The sequence below is a fragment of the Pipistrellus kuhlii genome, unplaced genomic scaffold, assembly GCF_014108245.1.
Source record: "Pipistrellus kuhlii isolate mPipKuh1 unplaced genomic scaffold, mPipKuh1.p scaffold_m20_p_4, whole genome shotgun sequence".
Classification (NCBI taxonomy): Eukaryota; Metazoa; Chordata; class Mammalia; order Chiroptera; family Vespertilionidae; genus Pipistrellus; species Pipistrellus kuhlii.
The window spans coordinates 17,011,002-17,030,958 of record NW_023425540.1 but is presented as its reverse complement, the minus strand read 5'-3'; the positions used below and the strand labels follow the sequence as shown (position 1 = coordinate 17,030,958).

At 36.8% G+C, this 19,957-nt stretch overlaps 1 protein-coding gene across 1 annotated transcript in view; it reads left to right on the top strand.

The window, feature by feature from the left end:
- The window catches only part of CDH12 (cadherin 12), a 455,451-nt gene that overhangs the window by 276,698 nt on the left and 158,796 nt on the right, over positions 1-19,957 (top strand). The window contains exon 2 of the mRNA XM_036410619.2: positions 6,741-7,163. Coding sequence (XP_036266512.1) covers positions 6,927-7,163 — 237 coding nt within the window. The 5' untranslated portion in view covers positions 6,741-6,926. The remainder of the gene's footprint in view (positions 1-6,740; positions 7,164-19,957) is intronic.

Here is a 19,957-nt window from a genome sequence, read left to right as displayed (position 1 = left end):
ATTTTATAGAATGTCACTCAATTGGGATTTGTGTAATGTTTTTCTGATGATTAGACTGGTGTCATGGGTTTTTCAGAGAAAGATCTAAAAGGTAAAATGCCATATCAAGGGTGTTCTAACAATGCAGTCAAACTTCCACCGTGAGAGTGAATGTGCTCCCAAATCTCTTGTCTGTGTCCCTTGTCATTATTTACAGGAAAAATATCTAGTGTTATACATGCATGATGCATATATGTATATATGTATATATGTGTGTATTAGAGAGTAGGAACTGGGCAAATCAAAGAGTAAGAGTCAATACCCTCTACGAATTAAGACCATAGAGTATTTATCACTTTTAAGCATCTTTGTTTTACTCCTAAGAGGCAACAGAAATTGGTTTTCTATTTTTACTTCTCAGCATCAAATTTCTAAAATAAAGAGTTGGGGTTAGGGTTTTCCTGAACCACAGAGATAGCAAATTTTTATTTTGATGTGAGTTTACTAGGACCAAGTGAGGTTTAGTAGGGATGTCTGTTTATCCCCAAAGGATTCCAAGAGCTGCTTTCATTTCTGAAGAAGGTTAACCCCATCACATCACAATGTCTCTGTTCAAACCTTCAGGTGGTTTTTCTAGGACTCCAATTCTTAAATCATCAGATTGACCTAAAAGCTTTAGATGATTCGTGAAGGTGAAGATAATGAACTTATACAACATGAAGCAGATAATTTAAAATGTAGCTAAATCACTTGTAAATTGAATGTGTAGAAGGTAAACATTTCTATAAAGTGAAGTATAAAGTTTATGGTTGACATTTTAATTATTTTTGGATTACATATATAATGTTGCCATATTTTCATAATATGAAAAAGAAGGTCTCTATATTATTTCAAATTAAAATATTTTTTTCACTAGAGAGAAGGGGGAAATGCAATTTTTTACGTTGCCATTAAAAAGTTACAGCTGGGCCAGAGGCATAGCCACCAGGAAAGAGTTCTCCAATTCACAGGCAGCCTTGGACCATTGCCCTTCACAGAGGACCATTTGTAATAATTAACACATCTGTCAGCCCAAGAAAACATCGAACAAAGGCAGACCTGCAGTGTAATTTACATGAAATAAGATTTTCTCATCCGAAGTTGCTCTTAAAAGCAAACACACCCCAAACTATATAAATACGGACAGCTTTTCTTTATGTCTGTTAGCTCTGGGCACACTTAACAGAAAGGCTGTCACTGGCTATCTCACGCCCAAGTATCCCTTGCTTTGATATATGACTATTAAAAAATCACCCTTCTGATAAAAGGACTATTTGACTCCGGAGACTCAGATTGGAAAAGTCTTTGGAAAGCCACCTCACCTCTACAAAATGTTAGGAATAATGGATAAATATAATTTTTTAAACACTGTATCCCAAATCCAATGTATGGAGTAAAACACAGCTCTGGTGATGTTCGTTGTATCACATATGTCTTCTTTAAGGTTCCCACGTTTCCAGGGCAAGTCTGCTCTTCTTGCTCTTATCACATCACCATTGGTGCTGGGCACGTGGACACAGGTTGGCAGAATTATAGTTTTTTTCTTTGTAAGACAGGCTATGTTTTGTGCCTGGGAGAGTTATTTTCCTTTCACTCAAGAATCAGAGTCCTTCCGTCTCCGTGCGTTACTTTTGCTGTGATACAGCCCTTTCACAGCTCCCGCTGAACCGTGGCTGGAGTCTGGGATCTTCTGGGAGCAGTGTCCTGTGCTGGAAATAATCTCTGTTCACCTGGGCATGGAGGGGCTGCAGTGCTAGAGTCTTGGAAGGGATTTTAGGATCTAGTGCAATAACACGGGCTACAAAACACACAGCGTACACACTACATTTGTGATGGAATATGAAGTATTCTATTGTGTCACGGATATAGCTCCACAGAGCATTGCCGATTGTGCCCCCACAATGCACATGCTACTTTACCAGATTTCACTGAGCATAAAACAATGCTGTGACTTCAGGAGAAATGATTCCTCAGATCTGTCTTGTTTCAGAGCCCATCTTTTTATTCATGCATTTTATTATGACTTGTGCATACCAAGGCTGGACTTGACTCCCAAAGCTGGAGTTGTTAAGGAGGTCTGACCAGCCGCCTTCTCCCCTGACTGACCCCTGCCCGGCATCCCTGGTCCAAGGGAACTGCAGGAAGCCTGCCCAGCTGAAACCGCTCACCTTCCTCTGAGCAGCACCTAGGCCAGGGCCCGTGGCCTGTCCAGCACCTTGCTGGGTGGATTAGCTGGGTTGCTGTACAGTTTCTTACTTTTCAGCCACCATTCAATCCTGTTACCATCCTGGCCTTGTCACTTATTGCTTTTAGGTGATTTTGTTTTTTTCCGCCTCTGCCTAGAATTATGTGTCTCTTTTTATATCCTGGTCGTTGAGTGCTGGGAGTCCTGAGTACCCCGACTTCAGAGAAACTATATTGATCTGATAGCCTAGAGCTTCTCATTCTACAGAAGACTTAACTGAGTCTAAGAAAAATTAAGCTGCTCAGTATTGAAACACCTACTTAGCTGTGTGTGTGTGTGTGTGTGTATGTCTGTGTGTATGTATGTATTTTTTTACAGAGAGGAAGGGAGATGGATAGTTAGAAACATTGATGACAGAGAAACATTGATCAGTTGCATCCTGCATACTCCCTACTGGGGATGTGCCTGCAACCAGAGTACATGCCCTTGACCAAAATTAAACCTGGGACACTTCAGTCCACAGGCCACTCTATCCACTGAGCCAAACCAGTCAGGACAGAACTCAGGTCTTTAAACTCACATTGCTTGTCTTGCTAAGATTTGGAAGCCTTGATGTCTATCAATATTTACGCATTCACTAATACAGGGCAGCCAAGGACAGCATCCAAGAGGATGGGCTCCCCAGCAGACTGCCCCACTCCAAAGCTGCCTCTAGGTGTTAATGTGTGGACCATGTTCGAGTCCTTTAACTGCTGTGTTCCTGTTTTAACTGTATAATGGGAGACTCTCCTTCGCAGAGCAGTTGCACAGGTGCTGAACATACAAGAGGAAAGCACTGATCACTATTTCTGTAAACATTTGATTCTATTTTAAGGAAAATGGTAAAAGTGATTTGGTGGCAGGAATAAGTAAGGATCAGCCTACTTAGAGAAAGAAAAAGAGGGAAATGTACGCACAAAATGTAGATAACACAGCAGGCTAAGGTAGAGCATGTTCAACAAGAGCCAAAGGAGAGAGCAGAATGTGTGTGTGAGGGAACTGGGAATCCTGTTCCATGCTGCATTCCTCCTGTTAACTTGAGCCCTAATTACAATATTTTGTGTGTAGTTTCTGCTTTCCATGATGTAAATATTTAATGTGCTGGGAAATTAACTTAAGAAACGACACACTTTTATGTTATATTCACACTAGAGGCCGGATGCATGAATTTTTATGCAAGAATAAGCTGGCCTTCCCCTGGCTGCCAGCACCAGCTTCCCTCTGGCGCCCGGGACCCAGCTTCCCTTGCAGCCCAGGCTTTGTCTGGAAGGTCGTCTGGAAGGGTGTCCAGTCTAATTAGCATATTATGCTTTTATTATTATAGATTCTTGTCTACTTATCAATCACTTGTTAGTCAATCCCCTCACATTGTTCTAACATACCAGGTGAGGAATGCCATGGGTAGATTAGAATTTCTAAAAGGTTACTCTAGTAGGGATTCAAACTCAGATTTTAGACACCTTTGGCTAAAAAGGGGGAAAGGATAGCTGGAATCAGAGTGGTGACCTTGAAGATGAAAATACCCAGACATCCAATATCAAAAATCTCTACTATAAAATAAAAAGACTTTTATTTAGGGCAATAACCTTAGGTGCCATTGCTCTTTAAAATTCCATACTTCACACCTTATAAAAAGTGGCGGGGAAAATTGCCATGGAATAGAAAGGCAGAAATACAATCTAATTTGCTCCATGTACAAGACTAGGTTTGGGAAGTCTTACTCTTCATCTTCTCTATTGGTGTTTTCCTCCCCATGAGTCTGAGCATGCCTGAGCGAGGACTGCATAAGTACAGGAAGAATCATAGAAGATACTGAACGGTCAAGAAATTGACACATACTGGATGTCCTTGATAGCAATTTAAACTTGAAAACAGATGAGGGAAATGTGCACACTGACCTTACACAGGCTTATTGAAAACAGTTGCAAATATCCTCTGACCTTTTAAATATATCGTCACACAGGCATGATACAGCTCATGTCTGAAGTTCCATTTTGAATGTTAAGAATAAATGACTTAACTAGAAATCACAGCCTGTGATTTGAACTCTATTATTTAAATCAGTCCTGTCCAACAGGAAATAATGCCAACCACACATGTGAACTGCATATATAATTTTAATTTTCTAGTAGATGAACACTTTAAAAAGTAAAAAGAGATAAAATTAACATAATAGTTTACTTTTACTTATGATGATATTAGCATGTCAACAAGTAATAAATATAGAAATGAGTAATGAGGTATTTTAAAATCTCAGTTGTTCTATTGTCTTTGGATTCTGGTACACAGTTTGAAAGCAGAGCCTGTCACAATCTCAAATTGACACATTTCAACCAAATAGCCACATATGGGTAGTGGCTACAATATTGGACAATATAGGCAAAATTAACTTTCTATGAACATTAATTTTCTAGATTGAAAAGATGCAATCAAATACATACTACTTATGTTTCTGTCTAAAAGTCTCATCCATTCAGATTATTAAAAATGCCATATCTTATTTTGAGTGTCCTTATAGAATGCTTTTAGAGGATAACACTTCATCTCACATCTTGTCTCAAGCATAGGGGATTGCTTTCACATTAAATGTTGACATTTCAATATCTGTGAAGAGTGCATTGTACTTTTTATTATATTATATATAACTGAATAAGTATTGAACTGAATGGACAGGTGGACACAATGCCATTCTTTATAAACATTTAATTAAACAAGCATTGATTTTGATTTCAGTTCTCTTATTTTGGAAGTATTACCGTGTTTCCCCGAAAATAAGACATCCTCCGAAAATAAGACCTACTTACAGGTTTCCTTCTGAGTGAAATATAAGACATCCCCTGAAAATAAGGCCCCCCTAGGCTAAACATGAGAGATTTGGTCCACTGATTCTGAAAGAAATGGAGTCACAAGAAATTCACCAGGAAATTCAGGAATTGGATTGTTATGATGATGTTCCAGAAGATGATGACATGATTGTCATTGAATAAATGAGTAAATTCTTGATAGTGTAGGATTCACAGTTTGTCTGGTTTGTGTTGACAACTACTGTACTACCGTACCATATACAGGTAATAAATTTCCTTTATTTTCATTTAACAATAAATGTGTACCGTATTCTTCTTCATGGAAAAATAAGGCATACCCTAAAATAAGACCTAGCGCATCTTTGGGAGCAAAAATTAATATAAGACACTGTCTTATTTTCGGGGAAATAGGGTATATGTAATTTCCGGCCTCCAACATATCTGGCTCTTGAAAACCTCATAGGCTGTGGACTCTTCCCCCTAATTCTAAATATAAACCCACCCTAAATCAAGCCATGTCTTTCCCGTTTGCTTGCAAAATACAAGGATGCCCCTATTCCTATAGCTGTTAGTATAATTGTCACATATCGCAGGCTTTCACCAAATTGAATTTGCTAATTTAAGTTTTGCCATCAGGACATTCTGCTTGCCTATTTTTACAGCATTGGCACATTTACCCAGTTTTGTTAATTTGGTAACTGGTAGTTTGTTTGCTGTTTCTGATTTAAGAGAGGTAAGGATTACGTCTGTCTTCTTCTCTACTGTATAACAGATGACCTACTATATTGTAGATAGTCAATAAACCTTAAATAAATGAAGGGGGGAGGGGATGTTTGCTCTAAAGAGAAATGTAAAGCTCATTTTACCTATATGCCGAGTAGAGGTTGTCTGTCTGGTAGGGAGCCAATATTGCCCTGAGCTGGACATACTCTACAAAATAATTCCCACATAGCTAGGGTTTCTGGAATTCAAGGCTAGAGAGCATTTTTTTTTATTGATAATTTAAAGCTTGTAAAGCCATCTGGCAGTTTAATAATAGTTTATATTTTATTAAGATCATTTATTGTTACATTTAGTAATTTATCTTGTTTTTGTTTGTTTTCTTGAATGGTCTTATTCTTTGTGTTATCTACTAGGGAACATTTTGCTTTTTAAAAAATTGTCTGTGTTTTCTCTTATTCTGCAAATCTGTGGTTCTCAATCTCGGCCTGTTCTTCCCAGGGGACATTTGATAATGTCTGTAGATATCTTTGTTTGTCATGCTGGGTGTGGGGGGGATGCTCCTTTGTTATCTATTGACCAGAGGAAAGAAGATGCTTCCAAAAAAAAAATCATAAAATGGACAAGGTAACTCCCAGCAGCAAAGAATTATCCAACCCGAAATGTAAAACCTCACTCTTAGTTCCCTTTAAAATCAGTGATCCCTGTTTTATCCCTAAAATTATTATTGAATTAAACAAAATATTGCTTCTGTGTAGGATACACCTTTTGCTCCATTGCCACTAATACTTTCTCAGTCTATAAAAAGCCTAGTTTAACAAAATTAACAGGTTGAATAGCAATGAACATTTATCACTATATATTTTTTAAAAAGCCCTCTCTGTTTCTTCAAATGCTGCCAGCCATAATGAGAGTTTTGATGACTATCATGCGATTCTAGCCATTTAATGTATCTCTGTTAATCTGTTTTATAGGTCCCTTTAGATGGAATATAATACTGCCGAAGCCGTTTCATCAAAAGGATTAATGCCTGCATTATCATTTCTGCAATAAAACAGAAAGCTAAGACGGGGAGGCCACAGACACCTCAAACCTGGATCCCACAGTTCCACATTAAGTGCTGGAGTTTTTATCACCCTGCTGCGGGAACACCTTCGCCAATGCTTACAAGGAACTGCCTATCCCTGCTTCTCTGGGTCCTGTTTGATGGAGGCCTCCTAACACCGCTGCAGCCACAGCCACAGCCACAGCACACGTTAGCCACGGAGCCAAGAGAGGATGTCACCCACCTGCCAGGGCGGCGCCTGCATTTCCAACGAGTTAAACGTGGCTGGGTATGGAACCAGTTCTTTGTGCTGGAAGAATACATGGGCTCCGAGCCTCAGTATGTGGGAAAGGTAATGGCCTGCTTCTTTTGACAACCGCTTGATAGCAGGGGTGTGTGATGCCTTGTGTGTTGGGTGTGTTTTGTGCAGGAGTTGAGACACACCAGTGACTTGAACACTGGAAATCAAATTCAAGAAACCTGTTTTTCCTTCCTGACTCAGTGGCCCGGGTAAGCTTCGGGGAATATAATGTAATCTATCTTAACTTGAATGATCCCTGGTTAATATATTTTTTCCTTTTTTATATTCTTTGCTAAACATAAAGTTAAAATATACCATATAAGTCTTTAATAGTGCTCCTTTGGCACATCAACTCATCCTGAAATTGTTTATTTCTGAAAGAAGAATGTAAAAAATCACCAGGTATAAATATTCTAAATTGCTGTTGGTGTCCTTGAATGACCAAGCTGTCTTACTCCCTCTTCACCTTACAAACATGACATATAATTAGCATTGTGGTTCTGGAGTATTTGACTTGGCTTGCTCACCCTTTATAAATAATTTCTTCATTATATGCTTTGCTTTGCAAGCTATTTGTGAAGCTATTTACGGTCAGGTGAAAAAATGTTGGAACCCAAATACATACACATTGATCTTCAGCACAGTGCACAATTTTCTAGTCATATTAGAAGTTTATGGATATTTTTTTTCACCACAAAATAGATGATGGAAAATGTCTGTTTCATCCCATTTAAGCTTTACTGTTATGCTCCTTAAATAAAATAGTTTTACTAATGTTTAGAATAGATAGAACTTATCAATGACACCAGAAAACTTTTTTTTTTTTTTCTGGAACAGTAAATATTTCATTGTATTCTGATTTTAAATTTTCTAAAAGATTTTCCAAAAGATTTTGCCATGGTATGAACAAAAAAAAGCAGATATGCATAAAGAGAGTTTAAAAGAAGTCCAAGGACAGAAAGGGGAAGCCATAGTAAAAGGGGTATTAGTAGCTGATAATATAGGAGAGCATGTCTCTTGAACATTAAAGTCCTCTGAACTTTCTGGAATCCTAAACTAATGATAAATATAATGAGTCATGATTTCAATGTTAGGCTCAAGAAAAAGATGCATTTACGATCATAATGTTTTGCAGTACATTTTTAGAATTTTTTTGGAAAGGTATTCAAGGAATATTGAATAATATGGTACAGAAAGTCCTTAAGTAGAAACCTTATATATATATATGAAAATTGTCCCCTCAACCAGGAGTTTGACCAGCAGGCAAGCTGATCAAATGCCCATGTCCCCTCCCCCTGTCCAAGCTGGCCAGACCCCACCCATGCATGAACGAATTCATGGCCAGGGGGAGGGGACATGGGCATTTGGTCGGCTTGCCTGCTGGTCGAACTCCTGATTAAGGGAACAATTTTCATATTAGCCTTTTATTATACAAAATATATCAATACACTGAGTCGTCAGATTATTATGCATTTAGAGATCTTATTAATCTGGCCACCCAGTGTATAATAATCACTAAAACATTTTTATGGTGAGATAGGTTCATGTTGTGCCGGTAAACGTGTTAATTTTAATCTGAGGATTGAGTTTTGAAATCCAAGACAAATGGAAGAGTAGCACAGCTCTAAAACTGCCTCATGAGAGTCAGTTATCTCAACGGTGCTGATGACAGAAGACAGGGAGCAGAGGTTCCTGGTGAACGTCTGATGAGAAGGGAAGCTCTGGTATTTGGATTAAAGCAGAACAGTAGCCTTTAGATGCTCAATTTTGAGGTGAGAAAGTGGACATTCTGTTGAAAAATTAATGAAACTACTTCTAGTCTGTCCTAAATAGAGTAGCTTTTATCTTCTAATGGACAAAAGTAAAGTGGCGCCAGGAGTTGCTTATGCAAGTTTTGTTTGGTATTCCAGAATTCCACCTTTGTAATTGCTATGACAGAATGGAACTCATCCAACTCATTTAAAAAGATCAGTTAGTATTTATAAATAGATTAAAAAGAAAGAGGTATGACTTTGAGCCTATTATTAAATTGAGACATTTTCACAGACAGATGGCCCCACATCTGTAAGTTGTAATATGAACCCAGGGTTCTGAGGCATTGTGAGTTTCCAATGCAAATGAAACAACAGTTGCCAAAATCTTATTTTCACATGAAAAATGGTTAAAGTTTAATTAACTCTGTCTTAATGATTCTAGACATGGGAATAGTAATATAACATGGGGACCAATTTAAGCCATTATATGTGTGTAAACATATATAAATATATTCATGCTCTTGCGCTTTATAGAAAAACTTTGAGACAGTTTGTAGAAAAGTTAAGTATTATTAATAATATAGTATGTGACGCTAAAAAAACAAAAAACAAAAAAACAAGTACAAAAAGACTAAGCACAATAATCAGCCAAACTACTATAATTGAGCTTCATATTTAACTGATTCTTTGCAATTAGAGCATTTATGAAAAACATTACTTGGTATACTACCCATCATTTGAGCTTTATTTAATGAGAGGAAAATTTGATTTCCCTAGGTTCAAATATAAAATAATTTATTTATGTAGAAAGTTATGGGGGTGTGAGTGTTCTGAGCAGCTTAGTGGACATTAGCCTGAGCAATTGTTATATTTAAAGGGAAGAAATGTTAATTTTGACATCCTTTCAAGAAGAGCAAACTGGGGTAGTAGACACAGAGACGTAGGAATAATAGGTATAGAGATGGAAGCCAAATTCACATAAGTGGGTAACACACCCTAGAAAAAAGAATTACAGAGAATATGTGAGAACTCTGATTTTCAGCTTCAAAGCAGATAAAGAAGAATTAGATAGTTTCATGGATAATAAATTAAAAGAAAGTTTTAAGAATAAGAAATGATAAATGTCAAACTCCACAAGTCAAATTAAATAATGACTGAAAAGCCTGTACTGGTTTGAGCAGTTAGTGAGCCAAAGGTGACCTTCATCAAATTGACTTTAATGGTTTTCTCTAGAGCTCAAAGAAGGGAGAAAGATGGGAGCAGTGAATACATTTTAAAAGTGTAAATGAAAGAGATTGATCTATGATATGCCCAGTGTGATATGACAGATACTCTATTAACTGGTGTTTTCCAGATAAACAAAACCAATAGTGTGTGTGTGTGTGTGTGTGTGTGTGTGTGTGTGTGTGGAGAGAGAGAGAGAGAGAGAGAGAGAGAGAGAGAGAGAGAGAGAGAGAGAGAGAGATGAAGAGAGAGTCATAGAGAGAGAGAGTTATTTAAGGAATTTATCACATATGACTGTGTATATGCAAGCCCAAAATCTGCAGTGTAGGCTGGTAGGCTGGAAACTCAAGGAATCTTTACAGATAAACTTAGTATAGCTATTCTAATTATAATATATTATGTATGTGTGTGTATACACATACGAATATATACACACAATTATGGAGTATGTATTCCTATTCCAATTTATTCAACTATATATACCAGAGCTGGGAAAACAATTATAGTTTGGATTTGCGGATTTGTCTGGCCCACTGAGAGATGTACCAGAGCTAAAATCCATTGACCACCTGATTTCCTTCAGCCCCTACTCTGACTGGTCGACCAACAGTGATCTTTTGCATCTTCTGAAATTAGTGTCAGTTCAGAGCCAGTGTCCAGTAGTTTCCTAACTTTCTGCTTTTTTTTTCATTGCCTCCCTCCCCTATGCACAGTAACCCTAGTAAAATCTTCTTAGGAAAGCTGGAAGAAAGATTAACTGTATATATTTTATTTTTTGTAATTTATAGTATAATGTGCCCCTTGCTCAAGGGGACCAGGCCTTTTTCCCTCCAAGAGATTCTGGGTCTATAACTTGAGTCTGGAAATTGATGGAGGGGCTGAAACTTCCTGTTTTTATGATTCAGGTTAAACTTGTGTTTACTAGAACTTTTTGCTGATACAGATCAAGTAAGCATCTCATAGTCTTCCTATCAATTTCACTTGTAGGAACAATGCCAGTACCATGTCTCAGCATGTCCCAGTATTCAGAAAGCTGCTTTACCTCTGCTGTCCATTATAGCAGTCATACCCACCTTGCCTTTGAATGCTGCCACCCCATCCCTGTCATCCCAGGATCCAATTATTCCTATTGCATGTAGATTCCCCAATTCCATGGGAGCAGTTCTCACAGGTCCTGGTCTGCAGAGAAGATGTAGGAGTTCCCATTAGAAGCTTGCTTCTCCACGTCATGGTGAAAGATATGTCCTCTGGAACCTGCCTGAGTGAGTGAGTAGGTCTTCAATGACAAATGTGTTAGCGTTCCAATTTCCCTAAGCTTTTCAATTCCTGCCTCTGCAATAGCCAAGGCAGGTCTGGAATTTCACATTTATTCACTGTGGGCAACCTTTTGCTCCATGCATCAGCCAAACAAAACATTGAATCACTTCCTAACCCCCAACCTGCGACATTAACTACAGGATTAAATGCAACATTAGATGCCGGATATTTGCTTAATTGGCCCACATCAGTAAGCCCATTCTTACCCGATGTTATGTTTCTACATTCAATATCTCATACTTTTGATATCTATGCTCACATGTGTATTTTGGATTTCTGTCTATATAAATTAGAAAAAGCAAGTCTTTCTTTTGGTATGTGATGCATTGTCTTGTGGGCTGCACTTGGCACTCACCTTTTAGGGACTCCTGAGATTTGAGTGCATTTATAGATCTAGAGCAGTAGTCGGCAAACTCATTAGTCAACAGAGCCAAATATCAACAGTACAATGATTGAAATTTCTTTTGAGAACCAAATTTTAAAACTATATAGGTAGGTACATTGTTATTAACTTAATTAGGGTACTACTAAGCTGGCTTTTGCTAAAAGCTCAAGGGGCCAAAGATCTGCATGTGGCTCATGAGCCGCAGTTTTTCAACCACGGATCTAGAGTAAAGAGGATGGGTAAGGATGGATTCATGATGAATCACTAGTCTTGAATGACTGTTGACTCCAAAGAGGCCCTGAGGAATTCAGGGTTAATCTCCTCAGTTGCAGATGGAGAGACAGCTTTGCTGCCCAAAAGGACTCATCAGAATTTATGATTTCAATTTCCCCAGCTTCATCATGGTCTTCCCATACATCTGCATCCCAAATTTCAGGACCCCATTCCTTCATCATCAATGCATGCACTTTAAAAGTAGACACTTTGCATTGTCATTCAGTGACTCACAGGGTGAGAGGCTGCGCTTGTTTTCAGCAATCTCAGTTCTGTGGTTCCAGGAGATAAATCTCTCTCTTCAGCAGACATAGAGTTGTCAGGTTATGCTTGTGGCACTTGAATTGGGAATTCCATTCCCTCAGAATATATGTTTCTTTTCACTCTTCGTCCAGCGCTATAATCTGAAAATTGTGTCTCCTCAAATTCCTTTGTTGAAAGTCTAATGCCTAAGGTAGGGATTTTAGGAGCAGGGCCTTTAAGAGGTACACAAGATCGGGTCGTCCTGAATGGTACTAGGGCCTTTATAAACCAGATACACTGAGTTCCCTAGCTCCTCCTACCATGTGAAGATACAGCCAGAAGCTCATTCAGATACTCTGATCTTAGACTGTCAGCTTCCAGAATAGTGAAAAGTAAATTTCTGTTGTTTATAGGACTGGCTCTATTATATTTTGTTAAAGCAGCTCAAACAAACTAAGGCATGTAGGGACACTAGACACAACCAGCCATATTATTATAATCATGAGTGGACAAAAATGTATCATATAAATGATCACTCAAATTCTGAACTCTTATAAATGTTTAATTAGGAGTATGCAGTTGTGACATTTTGTATATCTCTGTTGCTAGACCACACTGTGGACTACCAGCATTGTTTGTTATTGTTTAACAAAATCCAACACAACTTTTTATTGTTGAAAGTATTAGATGTCTCCTTTTTTCCTGGATTAATACCCTCCCCCTTGCTACTCCTACCCTCGTGAACAAGACTCTACTGCCCTAGTGTCTGTGTCCATTGGTCATGCTAATATGCATGTATGTAAGTCCTTTGGCTGATCTCTAACTGCTCCCTGTCCTGCCTTCTCCCTGGGGTAGGACAGTCTGCTCAATACCACCTTGTCTCTGGATCCATTTTTGTTCATCAGTTTATGCTGTTCATTATACCCCACAGATGAATGGGATCATGTGATATTTATCTTTCTCCGGCTGGCTTATTTTGCTTAATATAATGTTTTCCAGTTCCATCCATGCTGTTGCAAATGGTAAAAGTCTCTTCTTTTATATAACAGTATAGTATTCCATTGTATAGATGTACCACTGTTTTGTAATCCACTCTTCTGCAGACGGACACTTTTTAACTACTGGAAACAGAGTCATTAGTATCTTTGAGCCTAATTAAATTAGAGAATCAGTTTCATAAACCACAGAATCAATTAAGAAAATTCATTCACAATATTTTGTGTCTCTATAACCATTCTTAGTACCAAAATTTGTATCAGTTAGGGTTCGTCAGAAAAGCAAAATAAACAGGATCTACATAGATTTTATATTTGTATTTATTTATTTTATTTATTTTTTATTTTTTATTTAAAAAAATTTTTTAAATATATTTTATTGATTTTGTACAGAGAGGAAGGGAGAGAGATAGAGAGCTAGAAACATCGATGAGAGAGAGTCATCGATCAGCTGCCTCTTGCACACCCCCTACTGGGGATATGCCCGCAGCCATTTATTTATTTTAAATATAGTTGTCTCATGTCATTGTGGACTTGAAAGTCCAAAAATCTTCAGGATAGGATGACAGGTGGGGACCCAGAAAGAGCTGCAGTTTGAACTGAAAGGTCTTCTTTTGGTAGATTCCTTATTGATTGGGAGAGGCCCATTCTTGTTTTATTAAAGTTTTCAGCTAATTGGATGAGGCCACCTCTCTTGTGCTGGGTAATCTGTTTTATTCAAAGTCCACCAACTTAAATGTTAATTTCATTAAAAACAAAACAAACAAACAAAAAAAAACACCTTCACAGTGACATCCAGAATAGTATTTATCTGGGCACCTTGACCCAGCTAAACTACCTAACACATACAATTAACTTTCACAGAAATAATAGACCCAATCAGATGCGGATGAAGATGAGATGGCCAATTTGTGGAAGGAAGAAGTGCTGGTTGATCCTTATGATTTAAGGAAAATTACTTTTTAAAGATTTTCAGGTGGTTGAACTAATAGCAATGCATTAGTTCTTTTCTTTACCATCAAGACAATGTAAGAAAGAAGAAGAAAAGGAGTAGATGATTGTATCAATTCATTATTTCAGAATTATAGGGCCAGTGTGATGGAATAGAGAGAAGGGTACAAAAAAAGGAGAAGTCTACCACAAACCAGGGTGGAATTACAAATACTAAGTTTCCATGGAGATTTAGTAGCAAGAATATATATTTTTTATGTATATGAAAGTCAAGGCAGTGTAAATAATTTTTAATAATTATATGAAGAATTTTGTTTTGGATTAATAAAAAGAATAAAAGAGAAAAAGAAAAATAAAGATAGTAAGATACAATAGCTTATTAAAATAATTCTAATTGCAATGCAAAAATAATCTGTCTATCTGAAACGTCTTCTAAATTAACACACTATTAAGGCAAAAATCTGACTCCTATATAACCCAAAGCACCCAATAAAATTTAAATTATATTATAAAGTTATACTGACACATTTAAAGATATTTTCATGGCTCAACTATTGTCTATATGTCTATATATCCATGTATTTGGTGAGTCACGTAGCTTTAAGAAAAGCTCATAATGTAGTTTTCATGTTCAATTTATTCCTAAAGTGAGAGCATTCAATATCAGAGTCATTCCTGTTCATTTGAGATTCAAGGTTCATTATACCAACTCAGTCTTCATACGGATTTAAAACTTTACACATCCTCGTGATTCCTGCCTCACTTATATATCTGAGAACCTTTGCAATATATTCAAGTGCCCTATATCGAGGTCTTCTATTCCTTCCAATGACAAATGTATTGACTGGGCTGCTAATCAAAGCATCTTTAGCTACCTGCTCTTTCTGCAGCAAAACATCAGGAGGAACCCTTAGATAAGCCTGATACTTTAATGCACACCTTGGTTCTTAAACATAGCCCTGAGTTTTATAGTTTCTCTCAAACAGCTGGGTATCTTTGAAATAATCATCTTTGAATATGACTAGATAGCAATATGTATAAAAGGAAAATTGCTTGAAGTGGAACTTGAATAGCTAAATAACACAAGATAGTACTTTTCAAATAGTCAGTGCCCACTGTATTCTAATTCTCTTTCCTTTACAATTTATTTTCTGCTTTTGGCATGCTTACATTATAATAGCTATGCCATAAAGCTTTAATGTGTTTACTTTAATTGCATTGGGAGAGTCTTGAATGAAATTTAACTATCTTTAAGTCAGTATATGAATTACTAAAGTCAGCATTTCAAACATAACATGCACAGTATGATTTGAGCACTTGCTTTAGTTGGTTTGGCTTAGTGGATAGAGTATCCGCCTGCAGACTGAAGGGTCCCAGGGTTGATTCACATCAAAGGAACATGCCCAGGTTTCAGGCTCATTCCCCAGCAGGGAGCATGCAGAAGGCAGTTGATCAATGATTCTCTCTCATCATTGATTTTTTTTCTCTCTCTCCTCTCCCTTTCTCTCTAATATCAAGAAAATTAAAAATAAAAATATTTGAGCACTCTTTTTCTTTTCCTACTTCTCCTTTCCCTCTCTTCCTCCTCCTGCTGCTTTTCCACCCTGTATCTAATATATTGCAATTTTTTTTCTTCTAAAATATTTTGATATTATTTATTAATTTTGCTTGACTATTGTTACTTAACAGTTGACTAAAATGTTAGGAAACTTTGATTTTAATTCCAAGTATTATAATAATTATCTACACAAAAGTGCTTAAGCACAAGTATGCCAATATACACTAATCATATAGTGTAATAGCACATACCCAGGTTGTATATTCACCAGAAATATCTCAAGCACATATCTCACAACCTCTCATTGCAGTCCATTGTTCGTGTGTGTGTGTGTGTGTGTGTGTTACTGAAATCTTTTATATAAAATATTAGTTGGTTTCCTTGGAAATTGTGCTGTCTGAAGGCTAACATTGTCAAAAATATATGACCTGCATATTATACGTGATAAGAGATTTTACTCAAGATAATTATTAGAGAAGTAGCATGGGAAAGGTCACCTGTAGGAAAAGGTAACAGAAAAGTAGGGAATATAGAATGACATAAATCATAAAAATGCAATGTTCATATCTTCCATCAACATTAATTTTCTGGATATATACAGTTATCTTACTCAAACTTACACTTGTGATATGAGTGGGTTCTTTTGGTACATTTTGTAAAAAACATTCCTCATTCTTGACTCTGAGAAAAAGTGAAACAACTGTCATGGAAGGTACAATCTGCATGTATTCCTTGTTCATGAAGTACCACATATTTTATTGCTACTGATAGTTAAGCCATATGACAAACACATGAAATTACTGGTATGAAAGCAATCATTTACTACTCCTCAAACTTCCCATAGAAATGGCCGAAAATACATTTTCTATGTAACATATATCAGTGTAACCACTTTAGAGTAGACTCTCAATGTATACTCACACTCATTATTAAAGAATACCATTGCTTGTGATGTTGTCTTATGTCAGCTAACGAAAACTGTTAGTCTTTCAGTTTCATGAATTCTGGAAGAAGACATGCAAAACCTGAGTCAAAAAATGGGATGCTATCACTCACAGGACAATAAGCAGCACGAGCACCAGTGTAATTGTCAGTTTCCATACATTATAAGGATGGAAAGGATGGGCCCAGATAGATGCTGGCCATGCAGTAGGTTGCATTATGGGAGAGGAACTCTGATAATTCCTGCCCTTTGGTGGGAAAGGAGACATTTACCTCTGGTTCTATGGGTAGTTAGCATGCCTACCCTTTGCTTTGGATGGAGATACTATCTCAACTTTTCAAGGTGCTTTGCTATATGTAAAAACATAATTTAGTGCTTTCTGTGTAAGACCTTCAGGAACATAAGAGATGATGGAAAATTGTTTCCCAATGCTATTGTGTTCACTTATTAAAGCAACATCATCTAATGTAGTGATTTAGAAAAGTTAGAAATAATTTACTTTCTTCTGTCAATTAACTGACTTGCTTTGCCAGTAGACAAATTATGATCTCTCTCTCTCTATCTCTCTCTTTCTCTCTCTGACTTAAGCTTCATCAATATGGACCTCTCACTCTTTGAGAAAAGAAAAAATATATATAGGAGGAATATATAATATTCTATGGATTAAGACACAGATTCCCATTCCCGCTGTTACCCTGAGATTGCCAAGAATCTCCCAGCATGTCCCATGTCCTAATCTCTGGTTCCCTTATCTAAGTATATCCATATGACCAGAACAACAGTATCATATGATCTTGAAGACATAGTCACAACAAGTAGGAACAGTATTACTAGAACTCGTTGAGTTCACTTTGTTGAGGGTGCAATGATGCCTATCAGAAAACGAGGATGAAACAACTTTATTCAGGGTTTTCACTCACTGGGGAAGTTGGGTTAAACAAAATATATTCCTGTGAACAAGTGAACAAAATCAAGACCAGAGTCTTATAGCACACTAAGTATAAAATAAATGTAAATAATATGTATAGTGAAGAAAAATAATTTAATATACCCCGATATTATTTTCTGGGTTGATTTAAACATTTATTATGTATGATGTCAGCTTCCTTTATCTTTATTGCAATAAACAATTACACATAAACTTTGCAATTTATGTAAAATTGAAAAGTGTGCATTTCATGAAAGATATCTAGATTTCATATTTTAGAATGCTAATGTTCATTATGGCATGTTTTTATTAATATGTGTAAACACAAGTTTATATTAATTTGTCAAGTATATTTCTAGTTTTTGCCTCCACTGATTAGATTTTTCTGTAACATGCAGTCTTTGATTAAGTAGCAAACTTTAGTTATCATATGGGGCACTGGATATACTTTAGAATAATTATTGAATATTTATTATCCAATCAGTTCTGAAGTATAGCCACATTTATATTTCAAAAGTGATGCCTTCATTAATGGCTATGAGCACATAATACTAAGTAAATTTTAATCAGAACAGTTATTAAGTTAATAATTAACTAAATAGGGGAATTTCCAGTTAAATGAAGAGAAATTATTACCTACAGAAAAATAATTATAGATACTCTCAATATACTAAGTTTCCTGGGTGAGCGTTCAGAAGAACAAATAATATGTAAGTGAATACATAAGAGCAGGGACCATGGGAATTTGGGGATGAGTAAAACAGAAGCTTATATTGGAAGGAAGAGTGGATGTTGTCAAGAGGAAAAATATAGGGTTCAGTTTGCTCCCCAATGAGTCCGAGGCTTCGATAATACAGAGCTTCACACTCTCCCTTGCTCTTCTGAGATGACTAGAATACACGGCCCATGAGCCATTTGGGCAGTTTGTCCAGTCCTTTCCCACGTGGCTTCTGCCTTTCCCTTGCAGCCGCTTCTGCAGACGGTGAAGGGCAAAGCACAGCAATGCCATTGCCCAGCACTGCCTGGCCTGGCAGTGCAGGTCTCTGCTGATTTTCCAAGGCCAGGGATGCTCCTCCTGATACAAACAAACAAACACACACACACAAACAAAAAAAACAATGTTTTTTCTCATCAATAATCCAGTCAGGCATAGAGTTTCTCCTGATGTTAGGGTGAAATCCTTAATAGCACCCATATTTACTTGCAAAAGTATCCCTGTTGGATGACAAATTATATGACCACCTCAATATGCCTATCATTTAGATAACGTCCTGGCTTTAAAGGCTATGGCCATATTTTGTTCCAGCTTCATTAAACCACAACATGCTTGCAGCTATTTTGCTGGAGGCATGCCCTTTGCAGTTGATTGGCAGAGCGTCCAGAATCAACTGTGTTCCAGAATTAGTTAATGCCATTCTCCCTGGGTCTACAGAATGTTGATTTTAATACAGACTTTACCTGATCATTATTATATTTTTTATGCAGAATTTTCCTGATCATTATTTTTTTATTAGAGGTTCCTGTTAGTCTTATGATCATTAGGCCTATCATGGATTCTACATATATTGGACATAATCACATGAGTAGTTTCCACATTATTACTAGAAAAAGTATTGTGTACTTTTATAAAACTCACAAATGAAATACATAGGGATGAAAGTGCAATCTAATTCCAAAGATTATTATCAGCCAGGATTTGGGCTGACCTTTGCCAACCCACAGTGTCTTGTTAGAAAATGTTACCCTCACATCAGTTGGAAAATTCTATATGATATATCTGTGTGACTAAAGTAGGCCATTGTGTTCATTATTTCTATATCAAAGAAGAAGTTTGGGCCAAAAGTAAACCTTTTTTAGAAGGGAGAAACTAATTAGAAAGTTTCTACTTAAAAATGTCTAGCTTCCAATATGTAAAAGTCAAAACTCCACCGAGTATATGCAAACAGTATGTGGAGACATAATTTAACTACAAGCTCTCTGGTTCCAACAGCTCTAAGAATTATTTACAACTTTTATAAAAGTTGGGTAGATAAAGAAGTCGGAAGAGGAGATAATGAAGTGGAGATGGTGTTTCAAGAAAAGTTTCTTAACAGAGAAGTATTTCTAGTGGTTAGCAAGTGACCTCTACATATGCAAATGTAGACTACAAGTTTTCTTGACCTGGGTTCATAGCAAAAAATAAAATTAAATAAAAAGTTAAATTATGGCAGGAGACATATACAGCCAAATAAATAATAAAAATTAATAAAATAAGTCTAGCAGAAACCGGTTTGG